This window comes from Gobius niger, assembly GCF_951799975.1.
Source record: "Gobius niger genome assembly, chromosome: 3".
Lineage (NCBI taxonomy): Eukaryota > Metazoa > Chordata > Actinopteri > Gobiiformes > Gobiidae > Gobius > Gobius niger.
The window spans coordinates 33,350,694-33,372,999 of record NC_136854.1 but is presented as its reverse complement, the minus strand read 5'-3'; the positions used below and the strand labels follow the sequence as shown (position 1 = coordinate 33,372,999).

Here is a 22,306-nt window from a genome sequence, read left to right as displayed (position 1 = left end):
TGGCTGGAATGAGTAAACTGGTTATTTAGTTAAAATCCGCACAGGAATGGGCTAGAGACTTTTTTTTTGTTACATACTCAGGGATTTGTGCTCTACAAGTGGGGGGCCTGATTAAATCATCGCGGGCCGTAGTTTGAGGACCCTTGTCCTAGTATAGGTGGTGCAAGGTGGTTAATGCTCGCGACTCACTCCAGATGGTCCTCCTTTCTGTGTGGAGTCTGCACGTTCTCCCAGTTTCTGCTAAAGTTGTCTCCAGGTGCCTCAGTATCACCAACAATATGTATAATAACAGATCTTTATTCTAAGTGAGACATTCCTTTAAAGGTCAAATAAAATAATTCGAAAAAATGTTCAAAGTTGTAAAGCAGAAATGAAAGTTGCAGCGGCAAATATGCGAATCTGCGCAAGGAAGAGAGTTTGACCACAAACAGGATAATAATCATAATAATAATGCATCAGTTTTATATAGCGCTTTTCTGGACACTCAAAGATGCTTTACATTGCATTATTCATTCACTCCATACTTGATGATGGTAAGCTACTATTGTAGCCACAGCTGCCCTGGGGTAGACTGACAGAAGCGAGGCAACTAGTCTGAGCCATCAGCCCCTCCGACCACCACCAACCACTCACTCACTACATTCGCTAGGCTTCATGATGTTCCCAAACGTCTCCCATCCAAGGACCGACTAGGCCCTTCCCTGCTTAGCTTCCAAGGTCTGACGGGCTCGGGCATAGCAAAGGCGCTATGGCTATGGATAAGAATAAGTTTGGCGGAGATGTGACTAAACCTCATAATCCCCACCTGAACCAAGCGAATTTTCTTCAAAAACTAGATGAAAACGCAACAAAAAAACATTATAGCAACAATGAAGTGACTAAACTGTGATGATAAAGCCACAAAAGTGCTACAAAATGAATATGTGACAAGAAATGATTAAAAAATGCACCAAAAAAAGAGTAAAGGAAGTGTCAAAAATGCATCAAAGAGTGACAAAAATGTAAAAAAAAAAAAAAGTGACAAAAAAGGGTCAACAAAGTGATAAAAAGCAACAAGAGCGTGCCAAAAAACCAAAAAAAGTGACAACAATGTGTTCAAAAATTGACAACGCAGCAACAACGAGAGGAAAATCAATCAATCAAATGTTGTTTCTACTGTACTTTACAATACACAGTGGCAGACCAAAGTGCTTCATATAAAAACACAGAGAAAAAACATTCAGCATAAAATGACACAAAATATAAAAACTGTCACACAAATAAAAAATAGATCAGTACTAGGAGTTCTGGAAGGGTGTCTTAAAGATGTCCTGCCACTGTTCAAGTCTAGACTCGTGATACTGATTTATTTTTGGTGGAATTAATGTGGAAAACATTATTGTTAAAATCACATCTACTTTGTTCTGACTGGAACATTTCACATTGATATTTTCAATGTCTCGTCTCTCTGTATAGCTGCGGGGCCAGTGCCAGTAGTCTGTCATCAGTTATTTTCACATTCATCGACCATTTCTGCTTTTTTTTTCTTTTTTTTTTCAGAGCATTCAACACAAATTCATTTGAGACAAAATGCCTGCACTTACTCCAGTCCCGAGCCCTCAGCTTTTCTGCTACTTTTCGGGAGCCTCTTTTCGAGCAATTGTGGGGATCATTTCTGTCAGTCAATATTTTATGTAGCGGCTTTAGGAAATCCAATTTAACTGTCCCACAGACCGAAAGCTATTGTTCTTCTAGTATATTGGCCCAAAATGAACTCAACTATGTCTATCTTTTCACATAGTACATAAAGCTTGGTGTCTTGACATTTCTATATATAAAATGAAATAGATATTATCACCAAGAATCCTTAATGCTGCACTTAGATCTTATATTTCACAAGTGCACTTTGCCTGAACACTTGAATCCCATTAGTTCAATTGCATGCCTACCTAAGGGGATATTTTGTAAATGTGTACTTCTTTATAAGAACATAATCGAAGTAAGTTAACATCAAAGTAAGTATCAAAGTAAGTTTACTATCTTAGTAATCATTTTATGTTTTTAATTAACTGACCAAGTTCAAGTTTCTTTAAGGTCACAAGTATACTGTCTTTTACTTTCTAAACCAATATATACTTTTAAGATGCCATTACATATTTGGCCTCACAGAAAATACTAAGTAGGTATTTATATGCATTTGAATTTGAATATTTCATCGTGCTTAATTAAATATGCATTTCCCAGTGATTGCAAACCTCATACCACAATAAATATGGATGTAATTTTTCACTCATTTCCTTTGGTGACTACTCTGCCAAAGTCATTAATGCAAGCAACTACAGTATGGACGTTAGGCAGAATAGGACAAAGTAGTCCCAATACATAGCCAGAATGTTTTGTCGATTTGTGATGGTGTGGTGGATAAGTAGCACAGTCAGAAAGTCCCAGGGTTTGTATGTTTTCCTTCTGTCTGAGCTGTTATTTCAGACACTCCAGTTTCTCTCTTGAACTTCAAACATGCACGTTTGGCTTGGCAGCTCCTCCAGCTTGGTACTCCTGGAGGAGTAGCGTGAAAGACTGAAAAAGAAAGATTAAACACAACCTTAATCCATGAAATCTGCACTAACCACTATTTTACTGCACCTTGTTATGCCTTTGATGAATTGAGTTAGGAGTGTTTATATCTACAAAATACCCCTCTAAGATTGAACAAGCATAAAAATAACAAGCCTTCAGGTCACATTGTGCTAATATATAGCACAATGCTATCAGTCGCGGCGTCTCAGGGGAGAGAGAGAGAGAGGTCTGTGTTGATATTAAGGCTCCCGGGGGACCGATACAACTCAGTGGGAGCGTTTTATTTGTGATTAAGCTTTGAAACGTGTTTCAGCCTCTGACAGAGCTCCAGTTGTCATCCTGTCACCTGCTTTACTTTTAGACTTTCAAACCATACTAGTCATCATCACAAAAGACTTTTAGATATTCTTAAATAGCCAAGGCATGTTATTCAATGTGATTAGATGTCAGAAGTAATTATGCACAGCTATAATTCACATTAAAGTAGCAAATATATAATGTCCAGAAAAGTTCTACAGTTATAAAAGCATAGGCAGTGCATTTAAAGGGATTAGGTGCAAGCTGGTCATTTTATACTCACTACTGCCACCTCAGGTCTTACGCGTAACTACAGGTTCTATATTAAGCTCGTCTATGACGGCACTTCGCAGTGAGAGACAGTGCAGAATTTTAGGCAGTTGTGGTGAATAGGTCTGGGCTCATTCTACACATGGCTGGAACATGTAGGAGGAGGAAAATGCATAATTTTTAAATTGTTAAACTCCATATAGTCCCTAAATCCGAAGTTAAAAGCACTAATAATAATGATGGATTGACACTGAAGTTAATTACGCTTATCAATTGTTAACTGAGAGCACATTTTCATTTTAAAATTGTAATTGTTTAATTGAAAAGCGTTTAATAATCTCAATGGTACTTGAAATAAAGTATAAACAGTCGTGGGAGAATTTGTCAACACCAGGCATTCTGTTATTGTGCTCTTGAGCTGTACACACAAAGTGAATGTGGTGAGTGGGTAGTCGGAGGAGCCAGTGCCACAGATCGGCAGTTTCGCTTATGCCGCGGCAGCTGTGGCTACAATAGTAGGCTTCAACCACCGAGTATGGAGTAAGTGAAGAATGATAGATTTGAAAAACTTGCGACTTAGACTTAGACTTAGACTTAGACTTAGTACAAGTGTCAGCGATTATTCTGATTCGATATTCATATTTTGTCCATTTGGCGGTTGCAGGTATCGTAAAGTGGTGCTGAACAACTGCACCAAAGGCGTGAAAGAAATGTACACGGCCAGAAAACAGCAGTGCCCAAACAGGTCTCCTAAAGGACTGCAGCTGACCACCAAAGACGGCAGGCTCACTGCCACCCTGGGCACCAACGTCACCTTCGTGGTCAATCTGGACGAGGTTAGTACTGCTTGAAGCTGCTCTAAAGTTTTGGAATATTTTGATGTCAACCTGTAATGCCTGTAAAACATGTTTGTGGTGGATGTTCCATGTTATATGATTTATTTAAGTGTTTGTGCAATTAGCAGATCTGTACATGTTTATTAAAGAGCTTGTATTACAATGCTAGACTAACTTTCTCACCAGTAGCTATGAATATCATTCGGGCTACATGATTGGTCTAGCAATTTCATTCTTATTCTTGGGTTGTTACTATATGGTGCAACCTCAAAATCGGGTAAAAAACAAGACATCTACTCCAATACACCACACCTATTTAGCTTTCGCCCTGGCTTCACTGGAATCAAGAAAACCGTGGCATATTGCTGACGCCTTCACTTAAATAACAGTCTCTTTCTGCTTAGCGTTGCTGTGCCGCTGGGAGAAAGTTCACCTTGAAGACATTTAGGAGAAATATTACAGTTTTTCCGCGTGTTTTTATATAGAGCAACAATGTCCCAATGTGAGGGTTTGAGGATTATGACAAATATATCACTGACACGGCTACATGACCTTCAGCAGAGTAATGCAGTGGAAGACATGTTGTATTATTCAGATAATGCACTATTTAATGCCTCCATACCATTGCAATGTAGTTATTAAGGTTTAAGACGGGGCTCCGGGGGTGGATGAGATTCGCCCTGAGTACCTTAAGTCTCTGGATGTTGTAGGACTGTCTTGGCTGACACGTCTCTGCAACATTGCGTGGCGGTCGGGGACAGTGCCTCTGGATTGGCAGACCGGGGTGGTGGTCCCTCTCTTTAAGAAGGGGGATCGGAGGGTGTGTTCCAATTACAGAGGAATCACCCTCCTTAGCCTCCCCGGTAAGGTCTACTCCAGGGTGCTGGAGAGGAGGATCCGGCCGATAGTCGAACCTTGGATCCAGGAGGAACAATGCGGTTTTCGTCCTGGTCGTGGCACACTGGACCAGCTCTATACCCTCCGTCGGGTGCTTGAGGGTTCATGGGAGTTCGCCCAACCAGTCCACATGTGTTTTGTGGACCTGGAGAAGGCGTTCGACCGTGTCCCTCGTGGTGCCCTGTGGGGGGTGCTCCGGGAGTATGGGGTCCGGGGCCCTCTGCTAAGGGCTGTCCGTTCCCTGTATGACCGCAGCAGGAGCTTGGTTCGCATTGCCGGCAGTAAGTCAGACCTGTTCCCGGTGCGTGTTGGTCTCCGCCAGGGCTGCCCTTTGTCACCGGTTCTGTTCATTACTTTTATGGACAGAATTTCTAGGCGCAGCCAGGGGCCGGAGGGTGTCCGGTTTGGGAGCCTCAGAGTCTCATCTCTGCTGTTTGCGGATGATGTTGTTCTGATGGCTTCAACGAACCAGGACCTCCAGCACGCTCTGGGGCGGTTTGCAGCCGAGTGTGTAGCGGCCGGGATGAGAATCAGCACCTCCAAATCTGAGGCCATGGTTCTCCACTGGAAAAAGGTGGCTTCCCCTCTTCAGGTCGGTGGGGAGTCCTTGCCTCAAGTGGAGGAGTTCAAGTATCTCGGGATCTTGTTCACAAGCGAGGGACGGATGGAGCGCGAGATCGACAGACGGATCGGTGCGGCGTCAGCAGTGATGCGGTCGCTGTGTCGGTCTGTCGTGGTGAAGAGGGAGCTGAGTCGGAGGGCAAAGCTCTCGATTTACCGATCGATCTACGTTCCCACCCTCACCTATGGTCATGAGATTTGGGTAATGACCGAAAGGACAAGATCGCGAATACAAGCGGCCGAAATGAGTTTCCTTCGCAGGGTGGCTGGGCGCACCCTCCGAGATCGGGTGAGGAGCTCAGTTACCCGGGAGGAGCTCGGAGTAGAGTCGCTGCTCCTTCACGTCGAAAGGAGCCAGCTGAGGTGGCTAGGGCATCTGTTCCGGATGCCTCCTGGTCGCCTCCCGCGGGAGGTGTTCCAGGCATGTCCTAGTGGGAAGAGGCCTCGTGGAAGACCCAGGACACGGTGGTGGGACTATGTCTCCGAGCTGGCCTGGTGTCGCCTCGGGGTCCCCCCAGAACAGCTGGAGGAGGTGTGTGTGGATCGGGAAGTTTGGGCATCTCTGCTGAGACTGCTGCCCCCGCGACCCGGCCCCGGATAAAGCGGAAGAAAATGGATGGATGGATGGATGGACGTTTTAACACATGATAGTTATAACAGTTCTAAAACTTATGAATATTTGGACTTTAAAATGTGTTAATGAAAAGGATCTTATGCAGTGTCTGGTTCAACCAGCTGCTGCTGGGTTTGATCTCATGTTTTAATGATACTACTAATGCACTGAACTGGTTTGTAATGAAACATTATTTGTGACAAGAAAATTCAGCTGCGTTTATGTAACAGACATTTTATTATCATATCTATGTTTGAGAATTCTGTTCTTTTAATTCAACTCAAATTTGGCAATGGTTGCTTGCTGACTAATGTTAAACACCTGTGCACTATCATGTGGCACACTTCAGTCAAACAGCCTTGAGAAAGTGACCTGGTTCAATCTACTTTATTTCTATAGCACATTTAAGCAACTTGACAGTTAAGATAAGATAAGATAAGATAAACCTTTATTGATCTCACAAAGGAGAAATTCACTTGTTACAGTCGGCGTTACTTCACAGTCTTATTGTACAGTCTGACAGCAGTGGGGATGAAGGCTTTGCGGTAGCGCTCCGTCCTGCACTGAGGGTGTCTCAGTCTACCACTGAGAGAGCTGCTCAGCTCTTCTACAGTCCCGTGCAGTGGGTGGGAGGTGTTGTCCATGATGGAGGTGAGCTTGGCTAACACCCTCCTGTCCCTCACCTCCTCCACAGAGTCCAGGGGGCAGCCCAGGACGGAGCTGGCCCTCCTGACCAGCTTGTTCAGTCTGTTCTTGTCCCGCTCTGTGCTGCCCGGGGCCCAGCACACGGCAGCGTAGTGGAGAGCAGAGGCCACCACAGAGTCATAAAAAGTCCTGAGCAGAGGCCTGCTCACTCCGAACGACCTCAGTCTCCTCAGAAGGTGAAGGCGACTTTGGCCCTTCTTGTACAGGGTGTTGGTGTTGTGGGACCAGTCCAGTTTATTGTTGAGGTGAACACCCAGGTACTTGAAACTGTCCACCTCCTCAATGTCCTCCCCCTGGATGTTCAGCGGTGTGTGCGGTAGTGGCTTCCTCGTGAAGTCGATCACCATCTCCTTCGTCTTACTGATGTTCAAGCACAGGTGGTTGCGCTCACACCAGTCCACAAAGTCTAGGATGACTGACCGGTACTCCAGGTCGTTCCTCTTAGACACACAGCCCACGATGGCGGAGTCGTCGGAGAACTTCTGGAGATGACAACTGTCCGTGTTGTATGTGAAGTCCGATGTGTAGATGGTGAAGAGAAACGGTGAGAGGACGGTGCCCTCAAAAGTTCAAAAGTGCTGCACTTAAAAATCATAAAAAACAGTGCACAAAACATCTCCATGTAACTACACCAGTCAATAAAATAAAAGCAAAACAAATAAAACAGCAATAATACATACATACATATAAACATGGTTGCTTATTTGAGTGAAGACCTAGTAGTCTCAATTTTTCGGACGAAATTGGTGAGATTCTGCTTTAATAATAATAATATCTTGTGTTTACTTTGAGTTAACAGTGCCACCTGTAAGCTGCCCTGAAATTATGCCAGACAAAAACTATGATTTTTCTCACATCATTAGAGTTCCTTTATCCAAGTATGCAAATCTAATCAACTCGAAGTCTCGTCTAGTCACTCACACAGTGTTGCATAGAGCTGCGAGCAAAAGGCAGGAGGCAGCAGTTCTCTGAGGAGACCCATGTTAGAGAGATTGAAACAATACTCCTGTCAGCTTTCATGGTCACTGTGCCCACATAGCTCTCCGACAAGAATGCAATCTGTAAATCTTATCTTCGGGCTGAAGTGTGCAAACATCAGGATGCTCTGTCTCTGTCCACTAAAGTTAAGTGTAGGTGTTCCCCAGGGGCTGTATCTTGGTCCATTGCTCTTACCTCCGATAAAAGGATGGTGTGACTTGTTGGAAAGGATATAGGATACAGGATTAGCCTGAGACATTTTGGTCAAAAAGTGCAAAATTATTGAGGAAGAGCAATCCTGGAGTGTGGTTGAAGCTTCTCATTGAGCACAATTTATATTCATGAACACTGGGCTGCTTGCATTTCTTGGTGGGAGGAAATTACCTTAATAGAATGAAGAGTTCAGTACATTTTGAGCACAGATTAAAATAAAGTCAGTGATATTTAATAAACTGGTCCTTGCTGAGATGTAGAACAAGCAGATGGGCCAGTTTCGATGCATATAGCCACATAATTAACTGCATATTTCTATTTATTTTGCCATCATAAAGTTATGGTTTAATATCTTAAGTTTGCTCAAGGTGCAGTATAGTTTTATCGTATTTGGAGTTGAACTTAAATGAACACATGCCGTTTCTGCAGATATGTGTGCATATACTGTAGTTCTCCTATAGTTGGCACCCTGCCAAGAAACTATATTCTTTTGTCTCTAAATTACTTTTCTCATGCTTAACAATGTTACAGTACAGCTTTGTCAAAGGTGTGAATTGCAATGAAATTTGTTGTGAATGTGCTTCATGCATATGGATACCTGGATTCCTGTGGAGGCATATTCAGAGCCTTTATGATTGTTTTGTTGTTTCTGGAGTTTGCGTCTCTAAGCAGACATTTCAAGTTCGAATTACTAAGAAAGTGTAAGTGACATAATTTATTGCTAAAAGAACAAAACAGCAGATTGATATTGTTCTTGCACTTGCACTCTTCTCATTTAGCCCATTGTCTTTGTAAAATCAAACTATTACCTTGAAACAATGTGTTGTGACACAAGGGACCGTGGCTAAACCACTTTCATTAATCTGAATTGATGAGTTGTTGCAAAATTTGACTTCCTTAAGATGAGCCCAAAGTCGCCACCGGCATTATTTGGTACTTCACTTAATATATTTCTCAAAAAGTGACCACCAATGGAAAAAAAAAATATTTCCATTGGCTCGTCACTCAAGCTTACATTGTATACATTGTGTAATGGAAGCTTATTCGTATAGCGCTTTTCACCCAAAGTGCTTCATATAGTGTATAGAGATTTGTTGTTCATTCACTCCACACACATCACAACTACATACAGTAATTTATAGTTGAGTTGGATGAATAGTTATTTCTTAATTGAGCCATATGATATAGGTATCCCTAGAAATCAAGTCTAAGCATAAGAAGATAGATAACCACATTAATCCCATGTCTACAGTAAGCCATATCAATTTCCAGTGTCTGCGTATTACATCTATAGTGCTCCCTTGCCTGCCTTTGGTTCTGCTATAGGTCTTTAGTGTTTTGCTCCTGGTTAATATAATATAAGTTTGCTATGATCTGCCCAAGCACCCCTCCGTCAGCCTGGATTAGCCTCCGCTGCCGTTCTTTTTCTCTCTGCTGTCACATTTAGGAGGAAATGTTCGGCAGTTGTACTCGCTCTTGTTAGCGGTGTGTGAAACTTATTTTTGGCCCAGCGGAGGAGTGAGATGGAGTCTCCTGTCGACCCATGCAGTGATTGAACTTGACAGGCACATAATTCTGTCAAGTTCAGATAAAATATTAACTACATTATTCATTATCATGGAATACAAAGACCGACTTAGGTAAATCTGTCCGTTCAACTTGTGGGTCGTGGCCTGGCACATTTGGCAGATGTCTATTGCTGGGTTGGAGATGCTCGAATGTGATGATGTCACACTACCCCAGTGGGGGGCAGGAAGAAGTGTTTCCTATTAACTGCATTACACTTTCACGAGTCATATCTAAAAAGAAAATATGTGAATTACAAAAATGATCATTAATATCAGTCACTGGGTCCATGATCTCTCTGTACAAGACATTTACAAACATTTCCTCAAAACCAAAATAATTGTACCTCTATATAATATTATAGGCTTTTAGAACGCTGTGATGTCGCATGCAACACAGCAATTAGTTGGATCTCTAGAAGAAGAAGACGAGTGCATTATATTGTAGAAACTAAACAGCCATTGCTTAAGAGGATGTGCCAACTCAGTGGAGAGAACACCAGCAGCCCATGTTAAAGCCAAGAACTAAACGTTTTGTGTTGAAATTAAAGCGTTCCCCAAATGTGTGAAATGTGGCTTTTAGTTTAAGAATAGGTAGATAGATGGATGAATAAAATAGATTTAAAAATAATAGAACCCCTTCTCACTAGAACTGAGTCCAGCATTCTGCGATATGATTAGTTGCTGACGAGGCCACTTGTAATAAGGGGAAGAAAATCTCTCAATTCTCAAACAACCCAGTGCAGAAAAACACTCTGGTGGAAAAATTGCACATGCAGCTTACACATATAATTCTTCAGACGAACAAAGGAAACCAACTTCATTAAATGTGTCTTACAGTGCGCTTTATAATGGTGTTGGTGAAAGTGACCATCATAATCCTGATTTTGTTGTAGAACAAATGCTGCATACCGTACAACAGATACATTGTTTATCCCTTTTCTAACTCCATGAGCACTCAAAGTGCAAGGTGACTGAAGCGCCTTGTTAAATAACAAAACATCATTATGGTGTGGAGAGAGCGGAGTCAAATCATCAACCTGTAGATTGGTTTCAACAGCATAACTCAGTTTTTTGGCTCTGGAGATGTTCTTCTGTGACTATTGACATTTCATTCTTCATTCTAACTGCATGGTTTAAGATAATAAAAGCACTTTTAAAGCATGTTTTAATGAACAAAAACAATTAATGTTTGCTGGAGTGTTTCACCTCTAAACATTCCTATTTAATTGAGTTTTAAAATGTCGACTGTCTACCCACATCACTCTCACACCGCTGTTTTGGATTTGACAAGCACCTGAACAAATGTTAGCATTGTGTGGCTAACAAGACACCCCAGGACCGCTGTGCTTTGATTCCTCCTCCGCAGCAGTGTCAGGGCTCAGGGCCTCAGCCTCCTCCCTGTGATGTTTGGATGTGTTGGCCCCTCTGAGAAATGCGGTGCACAAAGACTGACATTTAGACAGACAGGACCTCCTCACTCACATGCAGATGAACCCGCTCCTCTGAGGATTCCATAGAGAGAAAGGGAGAAAGAGCATAAACAAAAAAAGGACAGCATTGCCAAGGAGTCCTGAGTGACATTAGTGCCACCCGGACTGCTTCTTGTTAACCTGCCAGGCAGCTCATTACGGTGTCTGGTACATACATTGTCAGTATTTGTTATATGCAATGGGTTCTCAAATTGTTGTGTAGGGCACGCTGATGGAATTTGGATTGTGTCCGGTGGTATGTGCTAGTTTGTGACCTTATGTGGCCTTGGCATTGCTTCTATAAGCATCTGCAATGTCAAAAGATCCAGTGTTTTGCATGATAGGCATCTACTTTCTTTTCAAAAGCAGGAGCATCTGGCACCCATACACAATAAATCATTTACTCCGATAATATTGGTCCAACCACAGCTGCAAATTTGTAATGAAGCACTCAAATGGCGATGACTTTCAAATCCTGTATTATTCAGAAGAATCTTAACATCTCTCACTTATAATTATGAGAGTTTAGTGGTTCACCTGATGATTTGGAAAATAGTGGCACTTTCTCGGTTTGATGTGTGTTTGTTTTGTTACTACTCGGGTATTGTTTTATTATTGTTAATAACCTTTATTGTCATTTACAACCAGTACATCACAATAATCCAATAGAATTCATCTTAGTTATGACGGCCTCTTCACCTGCTCTTTATCCTTCCGTTTGTTTAAAAGAGACACAGAGAGTTCAGGATGAATGAGAGCTTGTATCTGTTGCTCTTCAAGCGGCGTGCTCTGTACCGCCTTCCTGATGGGAGAATTTCATATTCACCGTTCAGAAAATGTGATGGATTCTCAATGATTTTCTGAGCTTGGATCCGGCCAGATCCTTCAAAGTATCTTTTATGGATGGAAACTCCATGAAAGATGGATATGTTTTGGTACTGATCATGTGTTTCTCTGGTTTGTGGTTCAGATTGTGCCACACCGGGCTAGTACTGTCATCTTTGTAGAGAATAGGAAACATGCATTGCTGGAAACTAGGGCTTGTTTAGACCTGGCTTGGTCTTTTTACAGATTTGCAGCAGATCCTATATCTATACCAATACTTACTTATTGACAGTGTTGTCTAAGTAAGGTATTTTTCCCAGTTACTCTGCAACAACTGTCTTTTAACACATTAACTGGCCAAAACTGTTTATCAGTGAATATCTAGACATTGTGTAAAAGCCTTAGATGTTTCAAGATTTTGTAAGTACTTGTAGTAAGTATGAACATTACTTTACTGAACCATTCTGGATCCTTCACAGCCACTCACCATTGAAATAATTACACAGGCAAAGTCCCATGAAATGTTCTCAATATGCTCTTTATGCAGGCCAAAAATCCCTCCTGTGATTTCACACTCTACTGCGCTAACTGAATAATCCATGGTGCGAGGCGGAAGATGCGAAAGAGCAACAGGAACAATAGGCTCTTTTGTTTTTGCACCCATTGTCCACCATGACAGTGAGGCTATGCTAATGCACAGCTATGAGTATCTCCGTACTGTGCCTAAAGAATGCTGGGAGTTTGCCTTGCTGTCCTGAGGGGATGAGAGTGGAGTCAGTCCGGGCAGCAGCTGGAGCCAAAGACACTTGCGCAGAGAACCAACCCTCGCATGGTGCCAGATGTGAATCCCAGAGGAAAGAGAGAAACAGGGGGAGCGCATGGCAACACGGCACAGGCAAACAGGAGTGAATGGCATCGTATATCTGCAAAGACATATGCAAGACTTTAATGTACCTGTAGGTGTACACAGCGTATGAAGTTATGCATGAGGAGGATTCTTGTGGTTTGGTTGAGAATCCCTCTGGCAAACATCCACGCTACATGGGAGAGATGCGCTGAAAATATCTCATATGAGCTACTCTATTTAAGGCTATGTTGGCAATGCTTCGAGTTCCCCTATATCTTTTTGACACTGGATGATATAGTTTGCTTACGGTGAACCTTACTGTGAAGATAACTGTCTTGAATATAACAACATTATTGCAATATAAAACCGTATCAATAGGTCCTATTAAAAACTTAATTAACTTAAATATTTGGAAAACCATGGCTTAAAAAAATGGTAGATATGATTCAGAAGGAGGGTCTCAGTGATTTTGTGTATTTGCATTATTATTGCAACGGCACATCATCAGTAGGGTAAAACCAATGGCCGCTGTATGCTCTGCTTTGTGACCGCGACGCTAGGGGCCGACTTTGTCCACCATCGCTGCAGTACCTCCATATATGGGCGGCAAAACAAGCTAGTTTTCCATTAGAAAGCATTGCACCTTACACAGGTTCTAAGCAGTGTTGGGAACGTTACTTTTAAAAAGTAATTAGTTATAGTTACTCACTACTTGTTCCAAAAAGTAACTGAGTTAGTAACTGAATTACTCTATAATAAAAGTAAGTCGTTACCAGGGAAAGTAACTATTTGTGTTGCTATATGTCAAAGAATTTTGTTTTTTTGTTGTTGCTGTTTTCACAAGTCAATTGAAATGGTTAGAACAGACAGGTGTTCAAAGATGTTCAAAGATGTTCATAGTAACTGAATGAACTGAATGGGGGGTGAGTGGGGGAGGCCCCTGTGACTGAGTGGTATTGTATTTGCGCCGCTGTTTTATTAATGTAGGAATATGGCCGTATTCAAAGAGAATGGGGAGGAACAAGAGTAACATGTGCCAACGATCAGGGCAGACTTTACGCACAAGCATGATGTCTCTCCGTGAAACAATCGACAGCAAATATAAGTTTACATGCCCCAGAAGGTTAGTGGCCTTGCACTGTTCTATGGAGCGGAGAGCGGGGAGAGAGGAAGAAGAAAGGCGCTGAGAGAGAGAGGGAGAAAGACGTGTCTCCACCGCGTCCACTGCGTCTTTGGGTTAAAAATAAGTTCCAACACTACTGATCAATGATCACCAACTTGATTCTCCCCTGCGGCTGCACCGCGCTGTGGGGATGACAAGCCGCGGGTCGGGGACACAAGTAGTTTATGGAGCAGAGAGCGCGATGCAGTACTCTGCACGGACAGTCAGATGTGCGTGTTCTGCTCCGTCAGACTCCGCCCACCCTCTCCACTGCTCTCCCCATGCTGACACCGCGGCGCTTCATTCAGCCCAATTGTAACGTGCCACTTTGTTTACCCAGTAACGATAACGGCGTTGTAACGACGAGGAGAGTAATGAATTAGATTACTCCGTTACTGAAAAAATAACGCCGTTACCTAACGCCGTTCTTTTAAACGGCGTTATTCCAAACACTGGTTCTAAGCAACTGTAAAGTCTGGTTTCTAAAAATTTTTTTAAACTTTCTAAAGCTATATATTGCTCCTGTGATAACGCCGGTTTAGTTTCAATTAAAGAAACCAGGCTGTTTTTTGTAAGGAACATTTTAGAAATCTCGTGTACTAATTGATTGACAGGCCTACAGTGAAGATCCCACCCTTATGCCCTTTTTAGCTTTTTAGGAACATGCTCTGTCAGATCTGTGTCGGAGGAGTCTGTAAATCCGCCATAGATTCCCTTTCGAACGTGCAAACGGGGAGGAGTGAGCATGTCTATTTTTTATTTTTTTTTACAGTCTATGGGTAAAACTAACCTGTCTCATGCCGGTCTAATCCCAGCTCACGTTCCCTATGAGTGGGTGAACATCCCCATTGACTTCATACATATGAACATTGTGTCACCTAATATTGCAAAGTATCATGTTGTTTCTATGTAAACAGTCTTGTAATTACCTGCAAACTCTATAAACTGGGTCTGGATCATACTAATCAATATTAACTCACAAATAATACGAAGGAGCAGTTTATGGAAATGATGAATTCCATCTCTATAATTTCATGAAGACATTTTGGGTGTCTTTTTAGGGTACTTACTTACTTACTTACTTAAGATTTATACTGTTATGTAGAATGCAATTATCCAAACACGTAATCACTGTTTGTTGGTACATGATGCATTGGGTACAGCACTCCACACTAGACAGTGTTAAAAGAACAACATGTTATTGAAATAGGAATAATTGCCACTCATTGAATCGCGTGGTGGGAAAGTTTTGCGTAGGTCTTAATGGAAAAGTCCCACTCGCTAACACTCTTCCGTACAAACTTTATTTCATTGTTAGTTTATGCATTCCTGTGGGCTGCATATTTGGCATCTTAATGGATTGTGCAGAGTCCCAGGTGTGGACAGCATTAATGTATATGAAATATCAGTGCAACAAAGAGCTAATGCATGCCTAAGAGCCTCAATGAGTGGGCAGAGCCTGGCTCTGAAAAGACTTTGAATTTATGTATGAAGCTCCCAAACAGCCAGATGCCCATTTTAAATACATTCATGAGTTGGATTGATGCTGCTGGATGAGTGGTCTTGAATCACCAAAACCTTTCTGAAATATTTCTTTTTCCACATAAATATGAATCAACAGCATCTTAGAACCATGAAGCAAACCTTAGCTGTTCACCCGAAGCTTATGGTTCAAAACCAATTTTTCAAACCATAAGCAATGGTTATGGTTAAATCACATTAATTTATTTTTATTTTATTATTTTGTTGCAGGGCGACTCTTTGCGGACGAACATTCAGTTGGATTTTGGCGACGGTACGGCCGTGTCCTACTCCAACCTGAGCTGGACGGAGGAGGGGATCAAGCACGTGTACAAGGCTGCAGGCATCTTCAGGGTGTCCGCTCTGGCCGAGAACACTCTGGGATACGACTCCACCACACTCTACCTCCACGTCACATGTAGGTGTCTTTATCAATTCTTAAATACAATCATTATTATTCCTAAGATAAACTATTTGCTGTATATGCTTTCTCTTTCTTTTCCCAAGACTCTGTTAAAAGAATGGAACCAAAGTGTAGAATCCCTTATTTGGCGAGGAAACAACCTCTAGTTAGTCGGGCCAAGTTATATTCTGCTAAAGAACAAGGAAGACTCTCGTTAGCCAATCTAGAGTGGGATCATTGCTCATTTTCACTTGCTCAACTATCTAAGTGCAAATTACCTGTAACTAAACTACCAACTAAACACTAAACAAAGCTGGCTCACAACTCACAGCCTTGTGAAAATGTTCCCAACATTAACGGCAGGTTCTTCTATGTGGTTGAATTCCAAAATTAAAATAGGCAAGAAACCAATTCTATGGCTGCAATGGGCTGAGGCAGGAATTCTCCACATAGGGGATCTGGTTAAGGATGGTTGCATGGTTGAATTTGAGCATTTGAAAGAGCATTCCTAAACAAGACTTACAATTACTTACAACTAAAGTGTCTTTACTAATCCTTGCAACTGAATGTCTATTGCCAATGAAAAACATGAAGAAGCCAAAGCAATCTTCGAGGAAAAACTGAAAGTTACTAAAATGTTATTTAAAAATGTTCTTCCCTGTGCCTGGCAGGGTTTCTCATGGCCTTGTAGGCAATCAGAAGAATAATCCGCTAATTAGGTACTCCAAATCTGAAGATTTTACTTACACCACACCAGGATATCTTCATGGAAGGATGTACCCATTGCAGAGGACAATTGTGTTTTTGTGGGAACATAAAGAAAGTATAAAAACAAATAAAAACAGCTTCAATGTTAGAAGGCGGCACAAGCTACAAGATGAGCACTGACACTCTTCTGCCTCACTCTTGCAGCATCTGAGAGGTATTACGAGAGAATGAATTCCTAAAAAAACCAAAGAGAGCTGTGTTCAGCCTGAGATTACAATTTAATTTAGTCTCCAGTACAGAAATCACAACACAATAATCCATTCTGTGTTTTCTGCCTGCGCACTGACCCACTGTGATTCGCGGTTGTTGACCCAGGCCTGTGCCGTCTGAGGTGAACTGCTCTGCCCTTAATGAGCTTGTGCACTCTGCATCTGTGACAAACAAGCGTCTTATGAGCAAACTACTCTTTGTTGAAGCAGTTTATGCAGTATCTTGCTGTGGGCGCAAACTGAGAAGCCGGTCTTTAAAACAGGCTGCAGTGGCTAATTGCCGTTTTTTTTTTCTGAGGCTACAGCAACAAAATAATGGCTCAGTTTAAAGTCGCGTACATTATCAAAGGAGTATATCATGGCGTTGTCCTCTGTCCTCCTTTGTTCCGCTGGCACTGAGATGAATATACATGTATTCTGACTGATCTTTTCACTAAAACATGCTGTATTTACCCAGTGTACAAACATCACCTTGATATTATACAGCGTATTTAATAAATAACATGAAGTTTAAAATAAAATCTATGATACACATAGACTGTAAAAATCCATTTCATCCTATTCACGTAAAGAAAAAAAAAAACTGGCACAGTGTTCAATGTTTCCTTTGTACAAATGAGCACAGGCACCGTTATAGCGTCTGACATGTGTGTAATCTAATAGTATGTATGTAACCTTTTGTTAGCGAGTTAATGTGGAAAGGTGAATGTGAATATGCCGCAGTGGTAAAACAGTGTGGCTCAGTTTTATGGAAATCACTAACATATTCTTCAATGATACTTTAGTCCGTAGCCTTTTACACAGTGAATGATCCTCTGCCTCTCACTCACACAGAGCGTCAGAGTGGGATAAAGATTAGTTCCGGTTAAAGCGGATGAGCGTGTGGGAGCGCTGACTGGAGCTGTTCCACCAAAGAGCGCATTACAAGTGTCTGCGGCTCAAAATCCAAACTCAGATTAGTGTTCACCAAAGCAGATCCTGTCAGTTTCCATCAGGGGGCGCAGTGGGGTCACTCTGCATCGGTCATGAGTTTGAATTTTGAGCTTTTAAAAGTCTTTATAGTATTTAAAGTGTATGTTTTTCGCCATCTATAACTGGAAGGTGACAATTTCAGCCTTGACGAAAGTTTACTGTTGTTGTTTCTTTGGGCAAGACACTTCGCCCTCATTATGAACGTGATGTGTGAGTGAGTGGTTGATTGGTTGAAGTCGGGAGCCGTTGTGGTCGATTAGCACTTCTCTGTGAGTCCACCCCAGGGCAGTCATAGCTACAGTATACTAGTAGCTTCTCTAAAGCAAATGTATGACTCCGCTGCTCAAGGTGCAGTTTGTATAGATACAGACGGCATCTCGCCATAGAAGGGGGTGTGGCTTAGCCGAGGGGGGAAATAGAATCTTTAAAGAAGCAACAAAAATGTTCCACTATTTTTAGCCATTTTCTGGCTCTTATCACGCATAAGTAAAGTCAAGTGTAAATCGGGTCCATATGGATATTTTCTCATAGCAGATTGTTCAGTAGAAGTAAAAAAACGGCAGTTGTAGCTAGCGCTAGCTAACCGTTAGCATTAGCCCGATGCTAACATGTAGCACCAGGTTAGCATTCTCCGTTATTTATGGGCTGTTGAACCACTTTGCTCCTCCCCATGTGTTTGTATCTTTATTTAGTAGAAATCTTTATACATAATTCAGCATTTGTTAAAGTAGTTTTTGAATAATTAAAGAAGGTTTAGATTTTTCTCCAAATTGTTTTCCCCCTTAACTGTTTTCAAACAGGACAATATATGGGCGATTCCAGAGATGCCGTCTGTATCTCTCTTGCGTACCAACAAAAGTGCACCAGTGCTTTCGCCGGTACCCTGAGGGCGTCGCTTAGAGAAAAAAAGGGGTCGGCTGAGGCGTGGTGTGCTACAAAAGTCTGTGCAAAAGTCTAGTCTATAGACTGTGTTTAGAAATGCAAGATCGGGTCCTTTGTGTTAACGGAGGGAGTTCTTTGCAATATTTCCTTATTACAGCTCTCTACAATTAAATATACAGGAATTTTATTTCCCCATCAACACATACTGAAACATACCTGGATTTGTGTTTTGTATCATTTCTGCTTTTATGTGTCAGCTTTGGAGCAGCAGCAACTATTAAGTTTCTCTTGTTGTTTGTTCTTTCAAAAATTGTCTTCCATTATATCATCACAAATTTTCCACTCACTGAGACACTCTCTGCCGAGCTCCTACCTGTGTCCCACTCAAAAACATATCCACCAGAGGTTTGCAACGTCAGCACAAAACTCTGCTTGAGCACTTTCTGACACTTGTGTCAACGTTCCACGCCGTAGCCCGAGGGACCAGAAGAAAATTGCAAATACAAGAACACGCACAATGAATAGTTAAATGTAGCATTTACGTGCCGACAAAATGTAAGATAGTGTTCTACCTCACAAGCCGTATATTCTGGACTCACTGAACTAGTGAACTCTCCCTGATTCGTCCCATTTGGTTCCTGTTGTGGGATATAGTTTTACTTAAGTTCATTTCCCCCCACCTCAGGTCCAGTAGAGCACGTGCAGCTGCTGGCTCCTTTCGTGGTCATCAAGAACAAAGAGGTGAACATCTCCGCTGTGGTGCTGCCCAGCCACTCACGCACAGTCACATACTTCTGGTGGCTCGGGAACAACTCAGAGGTAAGATTACAATCTTTTTTAAGGTTCTTGCTACATATTTTACTTTCTCATCTCCTAAAATGCATGTCACTGATCTTGTCAAGTTTTACTGACAGCTACTCCTCTTATAAAACTGCCTCAGTGAAGGCAATTGCTTCTGAAACTTAAAATATTCTCAAGTCTTTTTTAAGTTTGATGCAACTTTTGTTATTGCTCTTTTGAAAGTTGCATAAGATTTCAGAAAACACAATAAACTAAAGGAAGTTTGTTTCACCAAATAACAAGCAAAACTTTGGAGACTTTTTGTTTTAACAGCCTTATTCTGGAATACTAGTGCTTATTCTTCTGTGCAAGCTAATATTTTATTATTGAGCTCCATGTATTAGATGTTAACAGAAACAGAAATCCAATTTGCTCAATTGCCAGAAAATATATTTAATGCAAAACTGTAAATGCTAGCGTTCAGCGTCCAAGCGGAATGTGCACAATATTGGTGAGTTCACAAACACCCACAAATCCATCTTGTGCTGCTCCAGCTGATCTGTTTGAAAACCGAACCACCAGAGGTTTGGGCCGTTTGGGCCGGTATTGCCATGAGAAGGCGGATGTAAGATGTTTTTATTGATAAACGACACACAACTCAAAAACAAATGTTTAATGGGTTTGTGGTTTATTGAGATTTGGCTGTGATTTGCTAAAATAAAGAGTGCTTGATCCAATCTGCTGCAAATGCTGCGTCAAAAGTTAGAACTCTCTCCAAACGATGGAGCAATCCCAGAGTCCCAAGCACTTTGAATGAGAGCACCCTTTAATATCAAAAATCAGTTTGTTCAAACCAAATAAAAGTTGCACGTGTCTTTATTTTGTATTGAAACCAAACATATTATTTATTGATAATATGATGATACATAAATTTAAGTACTTATTTATTGAAAAAAATATATATATTATAAATATTATTGTATTATTTTATTTAGAAAATGTTAACCTGTCATTGGTCACCACCCTCATTCTGGCTCAAATGTGGCCTCATTTCTATAGCAACACATCATTAAAAACACCTCAACTCAAAAAGAGCCGTTTGTGGCTCTTTAGTGGTGGCCTGCTCTTGGTCCAGAGAGCTGAATGATTCTTTCCTTTGTATTCTCTTTCACTTTGTGTTGACCTGTTCAATAAACCCTGTGGACTAAACCAATTCTTGTTCTAATAATAATGACAATATTAATAAATAAAAATTGACAGGCAACATAAAACACTGATTGGTACAGTTTATTTTGCTCTCTCTTTTGAGGTGATAAAAGACAGTTACATTATTACTGTATTCCTCGCTTATTCAACATTATTTGTATTGAATTGATTATCAATATACTTGGTGCATGCTAAGAGACAGGGAGCCTTAGAAATATGAAAGTGGTACACAGCATAGCGGGATATCGTAGCGTTTTCATAGAATGCATGTAGCTCACTTTTTGTTATTTTTACACTGCGGTGTATAAAAGTAGAGTCAATCCAACGCAGCCAAGTCTAAACCTGCGTTTCCCTTGCTCCATAGGATTTCATAAATCTCTTCCCCACATCACAGCTCCCTCGGGCTCAATACAACCAAGAAAAACAAGCAGATTATGGAGCAAAAAAGTTTTATGAATAAGGCATGAGTGTGTATCAAACAGGTGTACGTACACATGAAGAGAAACCGGATAGCGTGATGGAGTGACAGTGACGTTTGTCACTTTCCCTCATGGTACAAACTGTACAGAAAAGATTGCAACAATTCTTTCCACACAAACTTCACACAACAGATTTTAAGGATGTTCCAAAGAGTACCAAAAAAGTCCCAACTTTGCAACCCTGTAAAAAGTGTGTTTTGTTATAATACCATAGTTACCATTGGGAAATCTTTTGAGTTCATCTGTTTAGGAAACCATCGTAGCATCCAGGATTTTCTATCATCTGTTTGTCCTCTGGTATTCAAGCAGTTTCTGAGAAGAGGTGTCGCCCCACACTTTACCTTAAGCCACTTTCATTTCTAACCTTTTACTCAAATACCTACTATTATTACAAACAGGGTAAAACCAAGGGCCCCTTATGGCTCATTTGCATTAAAACTTTCTGTGAGTCCCTCAAGCTTAAAATCTACTTCTTTCTTTTTCCTGAAGATGACACATTTATGTAAGCGTGAAGAAGCCTCTCTGGCAAAACGCTTAACCCTCTCCAGTAGAAAACTTTTCTTTGCCTACACCAACATATTTAGAAGAAGAGGAAAAAACATGAGCAGATTGGAGCCCAAAGAGTGTCATGAATACAGCGCCAGTGTGTATTGAACAGGTGTATTGAGGCGGAAAGAGCTGATATCGTGCTGTTTTGTGCCCCTGCAGCCGGTGATCTCGCTGGATGGCAGTATCTCTCACACCTTCTCCTCTGAGGGCATGCACAGTGTGACGGTTCAGGTGGCAGCAGGAAACTCCATTCTCCAAGACACCAGGACCATTGCAGTCAAAGGTGAGTGAACAATACTGCAGTCAAGTCAGAAGGCATTTCAGGATTTTCATATTTAACCCTTTTTGGGGTATAAAAGGGGGATTTCTTTAACCTGTGATTTGTTACTTTAAAGCACATGTGTCAAGGGGATTTAATGTGGCCCTTTGAAGAGCATGAATTCCTGAGCATGTCAAGAAAAAAGTACGTCTCCAGCCCATTCCTGTTCGGAGTTATGGATTTTAAAGAAATAACCAATTTGCTCACTCCAGCCACTAGGGGGAAACTTAAATTAAAAAAAGGAAAAATTGCACATGTGTCCAGCAGAGGGCACTGACATAATAAGAGATCAGGATTTAAACAGCATATTATAGCCATGTGGTAAATGCTCAGTCTGCCCCAGGGTGGCTGTGGCTACAAT

At 41.5% G+C, this 22,306-nt stretch overlaps 1 protein-coding gene across 1 annotated transcript in view; it reads left to right on the top strand.

Moving 5' to 3' along the window:
* sorcs3a (sortilin related VPS10 domain containing receptor 3a) overlaps positions 1 to 22,306 on the top strand; it is a 332,565-nt gene that overhangs the window by 282,740 nt on the left and 27,519 nt on the right. The window contains exons 18-21 of the mRNA XM_079553286.1: positions 3,788 to 3,959; positions 15,610 to 15,796; positions 19,298 to 19,431; positions 21,786 to 21,909. Of these exons, the coding sequence (XP_079409412.1) occupies positions 3,788 to 3,959; positions 15,610 to 15,796; positions 19,298 to 19,431; positions 21,786 to 21,909 (617 nt within the window). The remainder of the gene's footprint in view (positions 1 to 3,787; positions 3,960 to 15,609; positions 15,797 to 19,297; positions 19,432 to 21,785; positions 21,910 to 22,306) is intronic.